The sequence below is a fragment of the Anolis sagrei genome, chromosome 1 (assembly GCF_037176765.1).
Source record: "Anolis sagrei isolate rAnoSag1 chromosome 1, rAnoSag1.mat, whole genome shotgun sequence".
In the NCBI taxonomy this organism is placed as follows: Eukaryota; Metazoa; Chordata; class Lepidosauria; order Squamata; family Dactyloidae; genus Anolis; species Anolis sagrei.
In genome coordinates, this window is record NC_090021.1 from 116,434,621 (window position 1) to 116,450,538 (window position 15,918).

General features: G+C 38.7%; 1 protein-coding gene across 3 annotated transcripts in view; it reads left to right on the forward strand.

The window, feature by feature from the left end:
- The window catches only part of EYS (eyes shut homolog), a 1,026,188-nt gene that overhangs the window by 203,058 nt on the left and 807,212 nt on the right, over positions 1–15,918 (forward strand). For all 3 annotated transcript variants that reach the window (XM_067468024.1, XM_060752827.2, XM_067468032.1), the window contains exon 7: positions 9,853–10,012. In XM_067468024.1, the coding sequence (XP_067324125.1) occupies positions 9,853–10,012 (160 nt within the window). The remainder of the gene's footprint in view (positions 1–9,852; positions 10,013–15,918) is intronic.

The window sequence follows — 15,918 nt, forward strand, 5'->3', positions numbered from 1 at the left end:
CCGCATTTTGGACTTTAGGAGAGCTGATTTCCAAAAAATGAAGGAAACGCTGAGCAGCATTCCGTGGACACAGATACTAAAAGACAAGGGAGTTACGGATGGATGGGAATTTCTCAAGAGTGAAATACTGAAGGCACAATTGCAAACCCTGCCAACAAAGAGAAAAATTAGGACAAGTGCAAAGAAGCCAGAATGGATGTCCAAAGAACTTCTAACTGTGCTAAGACACAAAAGAGACATGCTCAAGAAATGGAAAAAGGGAGAAATCACCAAAGAAGAATTCAAACAAATAGCCAACACCTGTAGGGAAAAGGTCCGCAAGGCTAAAGCAAAAAAACCAGCTCAGACTTGCCAGGGACATTAAAAACAATAAAAAGGGCTTCTATTCTTATGTCAGTAGAAAAAGGAAAAACAAGGAGGCGATAGGACCTCTTCGAGGAGAAGATGGGGCAATGCTGACAGGGGATAGGGAAAAGGCAGAACTACTTAATGCCTTCTTTGCCTCGGTCTTCTCACAAAAAGAGAGTCTTCAACCTCAGCAAGATGGAGTGGATGAGGGATTGGAGGACATCCAACCCCAAATTGGGAAAGAAGTCGTACAGGAATACCTGGCCGCTCTTAATGAGTTCAAGTCCCCAGGGCCAGATCAACTACACCCCAGAGTATTGAAGGAACTAGCAGAAGTCATTTCGGAACCATTGGCAACCATCTTTGAGAGTTCTTGGAGAACGGGAGAAGTTCCAGCAGATTGGAGGAGGGCCAATGTGGTCCCAATCTTCAAGAAGGGAAAAAAGGATGACCCAAACAACTACCGTCCAGTCAGCCTCACGTCGATACCGGGCAAGATTCTGGAAAAGATTGTTAAGGAAGCGGTCTGCAAACACTTAGAAACAAATGCAGTCATCGCTAATAGTCAACATGGATTTATCAAAAACAAGTCATGCCAGACTAATCTGATCTCTTTCTTCGATAGAGCTACAAGTTGGGTAGATGCGGGGAATGCCGTGGATGCAGCGTACCTGGATTTCAGTAAGGCCTTCGACAAGGTCCCCCATGACCTTCTGGCAAGGAAACTAGTCCAATGTGGGCTAGGCAAAACTACGGTGAGGTGGATCTGTAATTGGTTAAGTGGACGAACACAGAGAGTGCTCACTAATGCTTCCTCTTCATCTTGGAAAGAAGTGACGAGCGGAGTGCCGCAGGGTTCCGTCCTGGGCCCGGTCCTGTTCAACATCTTTATTAATGACTTAGATGAAGGGCTAGAAGGCATGATCATCAAGTTTGCAGACGACACCAAATTGGGAGGATAGCCAATAGTCCAGAGGAAAGGAGCAGAATTCAAAACGATCTTGACAGATTAGAGAGATGGGCCAAAACTAACAAAATGAAGTTCAACAGTGACAAATGCAAGATACTCCACTTTGGCAGAAAAAATGAAATGTAAAGATACAGAATGGGGGACAATGCCTGGCTCGAGAGCAGTACGTGTGAAAAGGATCTTGGAGTCCTCGTGGACAACAAGTTAAACATGAGCCAACAATGTGATGTGGCGGCAAAAAAAGCCAATAGGATTTTGGCCTGCATCAATAGGAGCATAGTGTCTAGATCTAAGGAAGTGATGCTACCCCTCTATTCTGCTTTGGTTAGACCACACCTGGAATATTGTGTCCAATTCTGGGCACCACAATTCAAGAGAGATATTGACAAGCTGGAATGTGTCCAGAGGAGGGCGACTAAAATGATCAAGGGTCTGGAGAACAAGCCCTATGAGGAGCGGCTTAGGGAACTGGGCATGTTTAGCCTGAAGAAGAGAAGGCTGAGAGGAGATATGATAGCCATGTATAAATATGTGAGAGGAAGCCACAGGGAGGAGGGAGCAAGCTTGTTTTCTGCTTCCTTGGAGACTAGGACGCGGAACAATGGCTTCAAACTACAAGAGAGGAGATTCCATCTGAACATGAGGAAGAACTTCCTGACTGTGAGAGCCATTCAGCAGTGGAACTCTCTGCCCTGGAGTGTGGTGGAGGCTCCTTCTTTGGAAGCTTTTAAGCAGAGGCTGGATGGCCATTTGTCAGGGGTGATTTGAATGCAATATTCCTGCTTCTTGGCAGGGGGTTGGACTGGATGGCCCATGAGGTCTCTTCCAACTCTTTGATTCTATGATTCTATGTCTCAGGTAAACTCAGTTTAGTCTAGAGAAAACTGGGATATCCCAGTTTTCTCCAGATGAATTTGACATTTGCAAAGTGCCAGGCCTTTGCAGGTGCCAGGCCTTTGGAGATTGATTCCAAGGACTGTTCCCGCTGTCCCAGGAGTCATTCCCCACAGCCCGAAATAGCAGAATAGTGCCCACCTCCTCCTCCCCCCCCCCCAATTTCCCATTGTCCCTCAAAAACCTACCCAAGAAGTTTGCCAACAGCACAGGCCCCACCAGAGAGTTCTAGTGACATGCAAAAATGAAGTGTCAGGAGGTGGGGGGGGGGAGGGAGAGGAGGGGTCTGGAGAATGATTAGTAGAAAGTACTCATGTTTATGTCTATTGGGGTGAAACTTGTAACAATGGTAGAACACATTTACCAGTGTTAGTCCACCAAATGTCTGAACATTTCATTTATCCAAAGATTTTTGGGGAATTTTCAAATATTTTATAAACATTTTTGTAATAATAAATAAATCATGTTCCTAGTTTGAAAGTTTTATTTACTATTTAATGGCGTAGTCCTTACTTTGACAGTAGTTGCTCTTCAGAAACTTTTTTGTGTGGCACAAACTATGTTGAATTGGTTGAGACTCGATTATGAGATATTCATTGAATAACTATCGTGTGAAGATGAAGTTTGTGCAGCTTAATAAACTTTCCTCATGCTTCTATGATAGAACCAATTAGGAAATGACATTTATTGACCAGGAACAAAAATCATAGTGTAGAACATTCAGGCCATCCAGTCTCTGAATAATATAATAGTAAATAAAATATGTTCCTAGTTTGACAGTGTTATTTCTTCTTTAATAGTGTAGTCCTTACTTTGAAAGTAGTTGTTCTACTCCAGAAACTTTGTTTGTGTGGCACAAACTATGTTGAATGGGTTGAGACTCGATGATGAGATAGCCATTGACCCAGGAAATCATAGTGTAGAGCAACATATTAATATGAGGATGGCAGCAGCTATGCAATGCTATACAATTAGACTCAAAATGATTTCAGTTTCCAAGGAGAGTTTCTGCTGATGTGTCAAAGGCAATGGTGACAGCAGCAGCAACAGCAGCAGCCAACCTGTGCCCAATGTCCAAGACAGCAGCTATTAATGCTATGCTATAATGTTTGACTCCAAATAATTTTAGTTTCCAAGTTTGGTTCTCCCTTTGTGATGATGTGTAGCAACACTTATTAATGCTATGCTATTTATTACAATTTCAACTAAAAAAATAGGAGTTGCTCCTTTTCAAGTGATGCAGCTGTCAGCAGCCAGCCAGCAATAACTTGAAATGGAAATACACCTAGTAGCAACCCAGCCATCAATGGTCTCCTTCTCCTCTCCTTTTCACAACCACTGCCAGCAATAACTCAAATCAGAAAATGATAGCAAGCAGCAACCCAGCCCAATGGTCTCCTTCTCTCCTTTAGCTGCCACCAGCTAACAATAACTCAGAATGGAAAATGCTAGCAAGCCATGCAGCAACCCAGCCCAATGGTCTCCTCTCCTTTTCACACTTAGCAATAACTCAAAATGGGAAAACCTAGCCCTGCCAGCAGCCCAAACCTCAATGGTCCCCTTCTCCTTCATTCAAGAAGCTACCTTCTCTGCCTGTCTCCCATCTTCTTGCCAGCCTGCCTCAAGCTTTACCCTCCTCCCTCGATACATTCCAGAGCATGAATGAAACCTGTGCAGCTGCGTTCTGGAATTTAAAGCCAAAATGGTGGCTGCTTTGTCTCCCCCTCCCCTCTCCCTCAGTCCTGATTGGCTGTCAAGCATCCCAACTCATTTGGCTTCACCTTTCAGGAGAGCTTGGTTGCTCTGTGATTTCTTTGCTGCATCAAACATTGTACTCCACAGATTTAAAAAAAAACCCTAAAATTTAAGAATCAAAGCACTCTTAAGCTTCTTAAATTTTTGGCATGGACCACAAGCACGTACTGGATATCACATCAAAAGTTCGAAACTAATGAAATAGTCACAACTTACGATGAAATATGATTAAAATACACAAGCCTAGTAAAAGTCTGACTTTATTTGGGGGAAGAAATCTCTCGGCAGGGGCCATTTTTTCTTGAGACTGAAAATTCCATGATGCCATTGTTGTTAGATAGCAAATAGCAACACATTTCTTTCCTTCCAGGCTTTATATTTGTTTCCTAATGTTGTGGGTTGTTGTTGTTTTATAACCCACCTTTCTCCCTTGATCAAAATCTAAAGTGGCTCAAATCGTGAACACCATACAATTTTAAAAAATCTACAAAATACAAATATTAAAATTAAATTAAATGGATTAATTCTTTTTAAAAATGTAGTTAAAATCTCATTAAAACAAATAAGTAACACACTGTTATAATACAGCTTTATGTATATTCCACCCTATCTCCTCAAAGAGATGGATTCCAAACATAAAAGGCAACCATTCAATGCCTGAACATAACAATACACCCATAAGAACGAAAACTGACAATGCAACATATAAAATTAAATTATAACTCATCAACTAAAATAAAATGAAAAACACAACCTATTATATCAGACATGAAACAAAACATCAAACAGAAGTGTCTGTTTTCCCAGAGCCAACGGGATTCCTTGGGGGCAAATAAGGTTGATCATTGCTCAATATGTCTATTGAGCTAATGGGATGGACAGGGCATGGATACAGATGGCAGCTAATAATTAAAGTTGTAATGGTAATATTCTTATTATTCTTATTCTTATTCTTAATATTCTTATTATTATTTATGGCACTTCTACCCTGCCTTTCTCTACCCCAGAGCAGACTCAAGGTGGCTTTACACGTAGGCAATTATTCAATGTCTTAAAACAATGTACAATTAAAATAAACCATTTTTAAATAGAATTACATATTGCTATCCATTTCTCCTCCTCCTTGTTCAAAACAATTCAAACACTGAACAGTACTCCCTGGCTCTTTTTTAAAAACTTTCTGCTTTAAAAGCCTGCCAGAATAAAAATGGATTAGGCTTCCTAGAAACAAGCTGGGTTTTCATGGCCAGATAGGGATTCAAACCCCAGTCTCCAGAATCCTAGTTAAACATTCAAACCACTGAACCACACTAGTTCTCTATCACATTAATGGAAGCAATTAATTTAAAACTTTAAAGAATACGTTTCTTCTGTCTCTCAACTACATGTATGCTACCGCTTTTATTGTTTTACCATACCACTCTTTGATTGAGGAGTTTTTTGCTTCCTTCTCATTGGCCTCTTCATAACACCTCTGCAAAACTACCACATTCAAATCAGCCTCCCTTTGGTCCGAATTTCCAGTGGGATTTAATTAAGAAAGAGTTCTCGGAGGTCCATTGTCTGATACCACGAGGCATGTAGCCGGGGGGGGGGGGGGTTGAGGGGCTTCAGCCCCCCCAAAATTCTCAAGGTGGTTCGTGAAAAGGCGTTACCGGTGCATTATTTAAACTGTTATGTTTATCCATATCATGATCTGATCACCATACTCAATATATCCCATATGCATGGGGGTATTGGGGTAATGATACAAAAGGTTTGCTAGGCTAGACCCTCTTTCACTCAGACTCACCCCCCCCCCCCGAAACTCAGCCCCCCCCGAATCCCCCCTGAAAAAAATTAACCCCCCCCCCAAAACGAAATCCTGGCTACAGGCCTGGATACCACATTACCAAACTTAAATAAAATAAAGAAAAAGCACTCAGATTTTATGACAAATTTTATGTGGATGTCACAGGAGTCAAATGAGTGTCCTTTGCTGAGTGAAGACAGATGTCTTTACTGCTGGCTCTTGGAATTTTGCCAAAGACATATCAAATAAATATGTGCAACTTTTCCTATGTCATGCCACACATTTTTCTTGAGAAGAAGTTCTTAAGATACATGTCTGACAAAACAGCAGTGTCAGAAAGAGCACTGAGCTATGCTCGCCTGTGCTCTGGGGGAATGCCATCTGGGGTTATTTCTACTTTTCACAAAATTAAGATTTCTGTCTGTTCATCCCCCCCCCCCCCCAATAGAAATGCAATGAGAGCCAATTTCCAATGTATCTTCCACCATATCTACTCATCTAATCTAACCTAGTTCAATCTGATCTAATATAATCCAGTGCAATCCTTTATTAGTCCTAGTTCTCACATTATAATATAAAAATAATGATAAAATACAGAAACAGCACTGTCTCATTGTTTAAAAAGCCAACATAAAATAAACATAAATGAAAAATCTTGATAAACAAAATGATAAACAAAAAAAGAAAGACAAATGGTATCATCTGAAATGTTACTGAATGGGAATTCCATAAATGGGGCCATTCATCCTATCACCAGTAACCAAATGCATTTTATTTAAGTGAGCTTTTAATGTATAAGCTTTTTATTGAATGTGTTTTATCTTTCTAAATTTGTATGCTTTATTTTAAAATCTATTATGAAATTATTAATTTTTTAATTGTATGGTAAATCTTTTTACTTTATTATTATTTATGGAGGCCACCTTGTCTCCTACTCTGGGAGAAAATAGCATATAAATGAATGAATGAATGAATGAATGAATGAATGAATGAATGAATGAATAGAACAAATCATAGCTCTCACTCAGTAACTGTTCCAAAATATATTTGACCTTAGTTGACATTGAAAAATTGAATTAGCTGGAAGACCATCTTGTTTGAAATACATATTACCCTTTGCACTACTTTATTTGAAATAAGAAGTCTCTGATAGACTTTTTTTTCTTTCCAAGCTTCCCTTGTTTCTTCTCATCCAAAGTGAGGCTTGCTATTCCTTGACTTGATAATTGCAGAATGCAATTAGTATGTTGTTAAATCCTGCTTCCAGGTAATTAAGAAAGATGATCACCAATATAGAAGCTGACACAAAGGGGACAAAGTAAATAACAGATATACAAAGTTCCCAAAGCCATGATAATAATAATCATGAGGAAAAATCAATAGTCAGTCACAGACTGAGAGTTTCTTTCTCCTAGGGAGAAGAGATGGGATGCAAGTTGGTTCACTGTGAACCTGTTGGAGGAAAGAAAATGGTAATAAAACCTAGAGCATGATGAAAAACACAACAAACAAGCAAACTAGGGTGGTGGTAATGAAAGCTGTATTTTAGAAGTAGCACTCTAATCTCAGTTTATTTGTCCATACGGGGAATGCATTCCAGTTTACCATGGAACAGACATAAATGCCCCATAGCAAATGAATGGCCCATTGAAAGAGTAAATGAGAGAAAGTAAGAATTTTGATTCACAGACCAAAGATCGTTCCTCCAACCTACCCCATAAAAAAAAATCCCTTTACTTATTACTTGAACTTTCTATTTTGAGAGGTTCTTGAACTTTTTACTAAGTTGTATCCCTTCTGGTTTTGGTATGTAAACATTGGGACAAAAGGGGGTGGTAGTGCTAAATGATATGTAAGAAAATTCAGATTAACAGCTGAAAAACACGTGTTAGATAGGTGTGCTTGAAACTCGATTTCAGTTGAAAAATGTGCACATTCAAGCTGAACAGAGGATGACTGTATATCCTTCAGTCAAGGAAAACATGTGACTTCATTTCTATATGCCGGTGTGGATTACTCCAGCACATGTCTCATTTTAAATTCCCCAAATATCTAATCAGGACTGTAAACAAATGGAGCCATGGACACACAGGTAGCTAATGGAAGAAAAATTATAATACAATACTGCCCTCTCTCCCCAAGGAGACTCGGGGCGGTTTACATGCATATAAAAAGGCAAACATTCAATGCCATAATTAGAATCAAAGAACATCAAAAATATGAAATAGACATTAATAAATTTGTTACCAAAAGAAAATAAAAGTTAAAGTAATAAAATAAACAGATACTCAAATAAAGCATAATTACAATATTAGAACATAATGCATAGAAATATATATCCTAGACAATTCAACAGTTAAAATGTAAACAATGCCTGACATTAGTTGTGACTTAAAATAGACCACAGCATCCATAAAATGCTAATTTAATTGTTCTAGTCCTCCTCCACTCCATACGCTAAAGTGCATAAGTGTGTTTTCAGAAGTTACCTGAAAGAGAGGAGGGTGGAAGCCATTTTTATTTGAAAGAAATTACAATGAGAACTCTCTGAAACCATTTAATGTTTGAATTTACAGGAGGGTGAGGAGAGATAATAAGAATTCTGTTCTTATGCACATTTAGATATCTGCATCAATGCATATAAGGTCCAGCGCATCTCAGAGCATCAATTAAAACAAAATATATATAGTAAATTTCTGCCAGATGTCCCTACCCATCTTATGGATTTCTAAAATCTGCTACAATTGAAGGTGTCAGGATAGCGGGGGAGGATTTACCAGAACTGACAGCTCTGTGTTTGGACTTGCTGTCAGGTCTCGTGATTCTTTTGCCCCACTTCTTTGACCTGGATTATGATGCTGTCTGAAGGTGCCTTCAATTACTTTTTGTGCTTTTTGTCTTCCCTCTTTCCTGCATCTCTACTCTGAACACTCCTCTATTGAGAACAAAGGTGCATAATATGGAACAATATAGGGCACAGAGCTTTGAATCAGTATGTAGGACATTCATTACAAGACAGTGTTATGAAATTAAAACAATAATATCTCATATTTCTCTATGTGGAACTAGGACACAATCAAGTATTTCAAAGTGACCTGGTGCTTGATAATTCTTGCTTCCTCTCAAAATGAAGGAAATGGCAGTGTCAAAGGGTAAGTAGGAAGAATCAAATAGAGAAAGAAGAACATTCACAGATGCTGTTGTATGCTAAGAGGAAAATCTCGGTTTTTATATAGAGTCATGGTAGAGTTTTCATATGGCATGATAGAAATTTGTATTAACCTCTTGCTTACAAATGATTTTTATATAAAAAAGGTAAATGCAGTTTTACAAATCAGGTTCGTTGTATGTACATTGATATCACAGTGCAAGAGTTCCATTTTCATTTAAGTACTTTCTCTAGCAATGCCATTCTTAAGCATATTTAGTCAATAGTAAATGCCATTACTTTGTAAACAATTATAATATTGGGTTGTTGTGAGTTTTCCGGGTTGTATGGCCATGTTCCAGAAGCATTCTGTCCTGACATTTTGCCCACATCTATGAAAGGCATCCTCAGAGGTTGTGAGGTCACAACCTCTGAGGATGCCTGCCATAGATGCAGGTGAAAAGTTAGGACAGAATGCTTCTGGAACATGCCCATACAGCCTGGAAAACTCACAACAACCCAGTGATTCCATCCATGAAAGCCTTCAACAATAAATTAAAAGATTGGAGCAAGGCCATTTCTCTATTCCATTCCTAACAAACTAGCCATTATGCAGCAGTAGCTGATGATTTCCATTTCAAAGGGAAATTGTTAGTCTAAGCTTTAAAGGAGATATTAATTGTGTTGAACACTATTATATGAATACATTCAGATGGATGACTACACCCCAAATTTATCAACTCATTGTCACGATGCTACCAGTTATTACAACCACCATGTATCAGCAATTTTCTGGTGAGATCTTTGAACATAAACACATATGTGATATTTACTAATTGATTGTGTAGGGTCCATAGATTAAAACATTTATGCTCCTTCTTTGCCATGTGTTGTCAATTCTAAAATTTAGCTAGACTTCTTAGTTTATTTTTAATTCTTTTCTAGTGTCTCTGTGCTCCTGGTTGGGTAGGAGAATTTTGCCAGATTGTTGAAGATGCCTGCTTAATTTATCCAGACAACTGCCATGCAGGAGCAACATGTGTTGATGTAAGCCCATCAAAGCTACAGCCACAAATTGAGTGTGTCTGTGCAGCTGGTTTCACAGGTAAGAAAGATAATAATGCCTTCTTTGTAACTTGCCCTATCTCAGAGCAATTTCCAACAAATAAGAAGTCAAAAATATTCAATGCCAAGACAAACAAACAACAAATCAAATAAAAAACAGTGGATAAAATGATCTCAATAGGAACTTATAAAACTAACCAAAAGATCTAGAGTTGTCAATTTCATCAACAGTTTAGGAAAAACCCCTTAAATGGGAACATTTATTTTATAATCATATTTAAAATGAATTCTGTTTTATGAAAAACAACAGTAGTAGTAGATGCAGAATTTTTAAAGTATGTAAATACTGTTGACGAAGGCTATGTAAATGCTGTTTTGGTTCAAAGGGTGACAAACACATACACAACTTACTTTATTCTGGTACACAGTCGTTCAAATGGTCTAGTGTTGGATAGCATCCAAAAGTGTTTTATGCAGCTTTCACTCAGAGAGAGGGAAGGAGAGAAGGTGTGGGAGAGACTAATAATAATGCTGGTATAATACAGTAGAATATATTACCAGATCATTTTCAGGACAGAAATAGCCTTCATTCTATATTATTTCACCTGTTCAAGGTTAACCATTCCATGTGTGTGTTGTCTCTTAATGACAGTTAATTCCAACTTGCTTGGTTAAATGCAGGATCAAAAATCCTATAATTATAAGGGACTTGAAAAGGTGATCTATTCCATCTGCTAGCTCTTGGGTATAGATAATTGTATATAAATGTGTCTCTTCAATGTCATTTGCAATTTGTTTGTGAGAAGAACCCTCAAGACAAACATAGTGCTATTTCTTCTTTCCTTATTTACTTCACAGCACTAGAGAGTTATTTTGATTTTGTTTTGTTTTTTCACACACTGTGCACTCTTGGTGAGAAAAAGAAAAAGTCAACTTTGAATGTCTAGAATACAAATATTAACCACATTTATAAAATGGGTTTTACATTAGAGTGCATCCTATTAGTTAATGATGATGAGGTAGGTCAGGCTTAATGACCTTGCAAATCATTTTTTGGAAGTTGCAGGGGTACAAACTCTGTTCTAGCCACACAAAGATCAAAATTCAGTAGTTAGATCATTGGTCTGTTCTTCCATTACCCCTGACTATTGACCATACTAGCTGAGGTTGATAGCTGTGACAGTATCAAACCCCTAGAGAGCGTGAGTTTGGCACAGTTGACTGGGAATAATTCCCTTTGAATTCGATGCTTCTTAATTCCAACATATAGCTGTATCTCTACCATCTCACATTTCTTGGGTTAGTTTGACATTCTTTGTATCCAAATATTCCCGTTCTGCAGCTTGCTGATATGTACTACATACAAAGTGACAGGACAAAATATTTAATTATGACTGGAAATAAAATCTTTGCCCTGAGAACCGTAGGATGAATGTTGACAAAACAAAATGCAAAGGAGGGTGTGAAAAGCACTGAACTAAATAAAAATACATTGTTGAAGGCTTTCATGGCCAGAATCACTGAGTTGTTGTAGGGTTTTTTTTTTGGGGGGGGGGGGCTATATGGCCATGTTCTATTTGAATAAAAATGTCAAATATGATTCAAACAGCAATTGCATACCTATACCAACTTACTGGACTTCATCACACTAGAGCAGTCATCCACTTTAAATCTAGTGGGTATCTCCTGTAGAATTCTGTGGTTTGTAGTTTAGTGAGGCCCAGGACCTACCTGGCTGAGCAGTTAAAAGCTTGGGCCTAAACTACAAACTCCAGAATTCTGCAAGAGGCAGCCACAGGATTTCAAGTGGATAGATACTCTAGTGTGATGAAGTCCCTAGTAGTAAACCTTGCTGAACACAATAGGATTTACATGTGATTCACACTTGGGATTGCTCTGTAAAGTTATAATTCTGGACATGTTTGGCTAGAAGTAGGTCTCCTTATACATAGGGTATTTACCTTTAGTAAAATTGGATAAGAAAGTACTGTATTGAGTTGTATGTGCTCATGCATCATTTTCGCTGAATGGACTGAAGTTTCATTTTAAGAGATGAGAAGTGTGGAGCTAAATTAAAAGCATCAAGCTGGTTTTACAACTATTTTTGTGTTATTAATTATATTACTGTACAAGGTGATCATTCAAGAATAATTCACCTTAAAATAAGAATAATCGTGGTTGCAAAGAGTAGGGACAGAATAATTATTTTCAACTATGACATTTCTCCTCCCAGTTCCGATCTTTTGTCTGAGGCTTAGTTGCTCGGGATTCTAAAACATGGCATAGGAGTGGCCAAGAAGGTGGTACCACCTGCTCCTCACAGCTTCCCTTGAAATAATATACCTAGACCCTTTAGCTGTGAACATAAGTAACTCCTGTTTATTCGGGTGTGCTAGGTCATCAAATTATGATATTGATGAATGGCTGTATTCTGTGTTTGGGGAATTTATCCAGTGGGGTGCCATAAGGATAGATGTTGGTCTAAATGTTACTTAACACCTTTATTGATGAACTGGAAGCCTGCTTAAGCAATACATTTATCACATCCTGATATTATAGCAAATGAAGATATACAGCAGATGAGGTGCCTAATGCACACACCCTGAAGATAAAATTAATTGTGCAGGGTTTTTTTATCATAACATAATTAAAAAGGGAGTTTGCATAACCTCCCTCCAGTATTTGAAGTGTGAAAACTTAATTTAAATATTAGTTCTGGACAGAAATTCATTCAAGATCTGAATTCTCTCCTTCTTTGATAACAGGGGTTATGACAGTGAGATTTAGGATTTCTGAGGCATCAATTAAGCAAGGCCTTTAAAAGTTTCCGGCCTTTATGTTTTGGGATTTGTTTCTGTGACAAAAATATCTGATTAAAGTATAAGGTATATATTTAAATAGGTTTTCTGAACTTTTTGCTGATATCACAGAGAGGATCCTATCCAGTCTTATGCATCACTCTGGGATCACACATGACATTATATTCTTGTACCAGTTTTGGAACCTGGGATCAAACTTACCATAAATCATGTATTGCCATGGTCATGTAGCAGCAGAACCCTTCTTTCTAGACTTACCATAAATCATGTATTGCCATGGTCATGTAGCAGCAGAACCCTTCTTTCTAGATGTGTGCCAGTTGTATTTATCTATAACCTTCTAGATATTGCACAAATCTGAGGCAGTCTGGGTAAATATGATGGTTACATGAGATATTCTGTTTTTTTGTACACATAGCTACATAGCTATAATGGTCTCCCATCCAATCCCAAGACCATTCAGACTGCAATTAGATTATATGTCAATGATATTTTCATGTGGCTTGTGGGAGTGGTCAAACCAGGAGAGTAGCTAATCATAGATAGAACTGGCCTAATGTACTGAATAGTGAGAATATATATATGGTCTATATATTATATTGATTGCAATAGATTAGATCTGGAATCCATATGCTATGGACCAAAGGGTTCTGCTCACAAACGATGTCTTCTGCTTGATCCTTGGAGATTTTATCTCCGGTTGCATCAGACTTCACCTGCCTCTGTAGGATTCAGAGCTCTCAATGTAGTATTTTCAAAGTGCTGCCGTGGAGGTGAGAAGGCTGACAATTCCACTTCTAACTGTCCAACCGTAAACACCTAAAAAAATTGCACACCTCCAGCACTAGGTTGAAACTCAGCTTATTTAAAATTTACTACCATACAAATGTACCAGATCTGTCAGAACAAATATGACTCAAATTAATCAGCCTTAACCAGGCCCGTAGCCAGGATTTTGATTCGGGGGGGGGGGGGGGGGGGCTGAGTTTGATTGGGGGGGCTGAGTCTGAGTGAAAGAGGGTCTACCCTAGCAAACCTTTTGTATCGTTACCCCAATAGTCCCAAGCATATGGGATATATTGAGCATGGTGATCAGATCATGATATGAACAAACATAACAGTTTAAATAATGTGCCAGCAGACCACCATGAGAATGGGGGGGGGGGGGCTGAAGCCCCTCAAGCCCTCCCCCCCCCCCCCAGACTACATGCCTGGCTTTAACAAGTCCTGTGTTATTTCAGATTTAATAATTGAACCTCCAAGTTGCTCTTCTTTTCGGTCATGTCTCCAAAACAAATGATGACTCAACACATAAGGGGAGGATAATTTTGGGTCTTTCCAGTCCCATGCGCTTCTTCTATCTTTTCCACATAAGGTAGTTTGGGACAGGAAGGAAATCCCAAAAGAAATCCATCCTTCCTTTAGCTAGCATGCAAAAGTTTCAGGAGGGGCAGAATAGTAGCCTTAGGGCCCTTCTACACATGCTGTAAAACCCAGAAGTAATTTTAGCTGGATTTAAAGGGGTTGGGGTGGCTTAACAACATTTGGCCAAAGTGCAGGAGGGATTGGCTTAAGAGCTTAAAAGCACATATTTTAAAAGTGTGCTTATATTCCTATTCAGCCTGAAAAAAGCTCACCTTTGCATGACTATATCCCTGCAATCATGCAAAACACGTGTTTTCATTTCCTTCCCTCTGTGTGGACTGCTCCAGCACATGTGCACTTTTTAAAAGCCTGAAACAGCTGATCAGCTGATCGGACACAAATGAAGTCCAAAGGAAGAACAAACAGAGAGCAATTAGAATTCTCTGAAACTCTTTATTTTACACTTTATTATCTTAAACTGAGGTTGAATTAAAGAATGAGGGAAGAGAGAGATCTGACTGATTTTTTTTAATTCCTCCAATATGTGTTGGACCTCATATGCACACCTGTTATTCTACTTCTGTTTATATTAACATATTGGTATATGGTCCAGCATTTAACAGAGGGATATTTTTATATATAAAAAATCTTCCCTCCATCTTGATCTGCTTCAAAAGAAGGCTGCGAGGATGGTGGGGAGACATTTACCAGGACTGGCAGGTCTCTGTGTGAACCTGCTGTCAGGTCACATGAGGTTTTTTTACTCAGTTCTAAAATGTGGATTTTGGTGCTGTCTGGAAGCATCCTCAGTCTGGGTCTGCCTCAGTCTGGGTCTGCCTAAAACATGAAGAGATGTAGCTAGCTAGTTACATATTAAGTAATAATTGTAATATGTAGTTTCACCTGAATACTAGCTAATTTAATTGCATTTGTTATTGTGATATGATATAAGAAACTCATAAAATAGTTTGAAGTACTCTATAAAAGTATCATTGATACGCTGAGAGTTAGAGGGTCTCCTTTTCTCTTTGGAATTTTTTTTTCAGGCTTAGACGCTCTTATCCACCATAAAATGGAATTCAAAATGCAAGATATTTCTCTAGTATAATCTGTAGGCTTAAGTTACTTTATTGATTTGAAGTGGAAGAGATCTAAGGACTTGCCCCCAGATATGCTGTTGCTCACCGATTGTGTCTTGTGCTGAATTGTATATCAGATTATTTCCATGAAATAATTTTGTCCCCCCCCCCGCCACACACACACCAATTTTACCACTTAAAAGAAATCTATTTCTGTTTCATCATTATTTAAATTTTGATGCACATAAAATCTGTAAATTTGGGTATGATATGTAAAGTCTGCATGTTACTTCCATATACATATACTAGACTTGTGCAGAAATTCGTTTTGGCCATTTTCTTTTGGCTCCACCAGCTTTTTCAGACACCTGTAACAACAAGGGCTCCACTGCCTTGGTTTCTTCAACATAGCCGGACTATTTTGCTGCCGGTCGTGGCCCCTTCTGCTCTATTCAGGAGCATGCAGCACGTGGAGAGACTGCTGTGTGCTTGCACAGGGTTTCCCTGTGAGTCCCGCCTGTTTGGCCAGTCAGAATAGAAGAAAGCCATCACCTGTCTAACACAAACAGGATCTATTTAATGGAGCACAGCTTACTCAGTGGGAAAGAATGAAGGAGTGCCATATATATGCTTATGTGTAAGTTGACCTCATGTATAAGTCAAGGGCAGGATTTAGGGCCAAA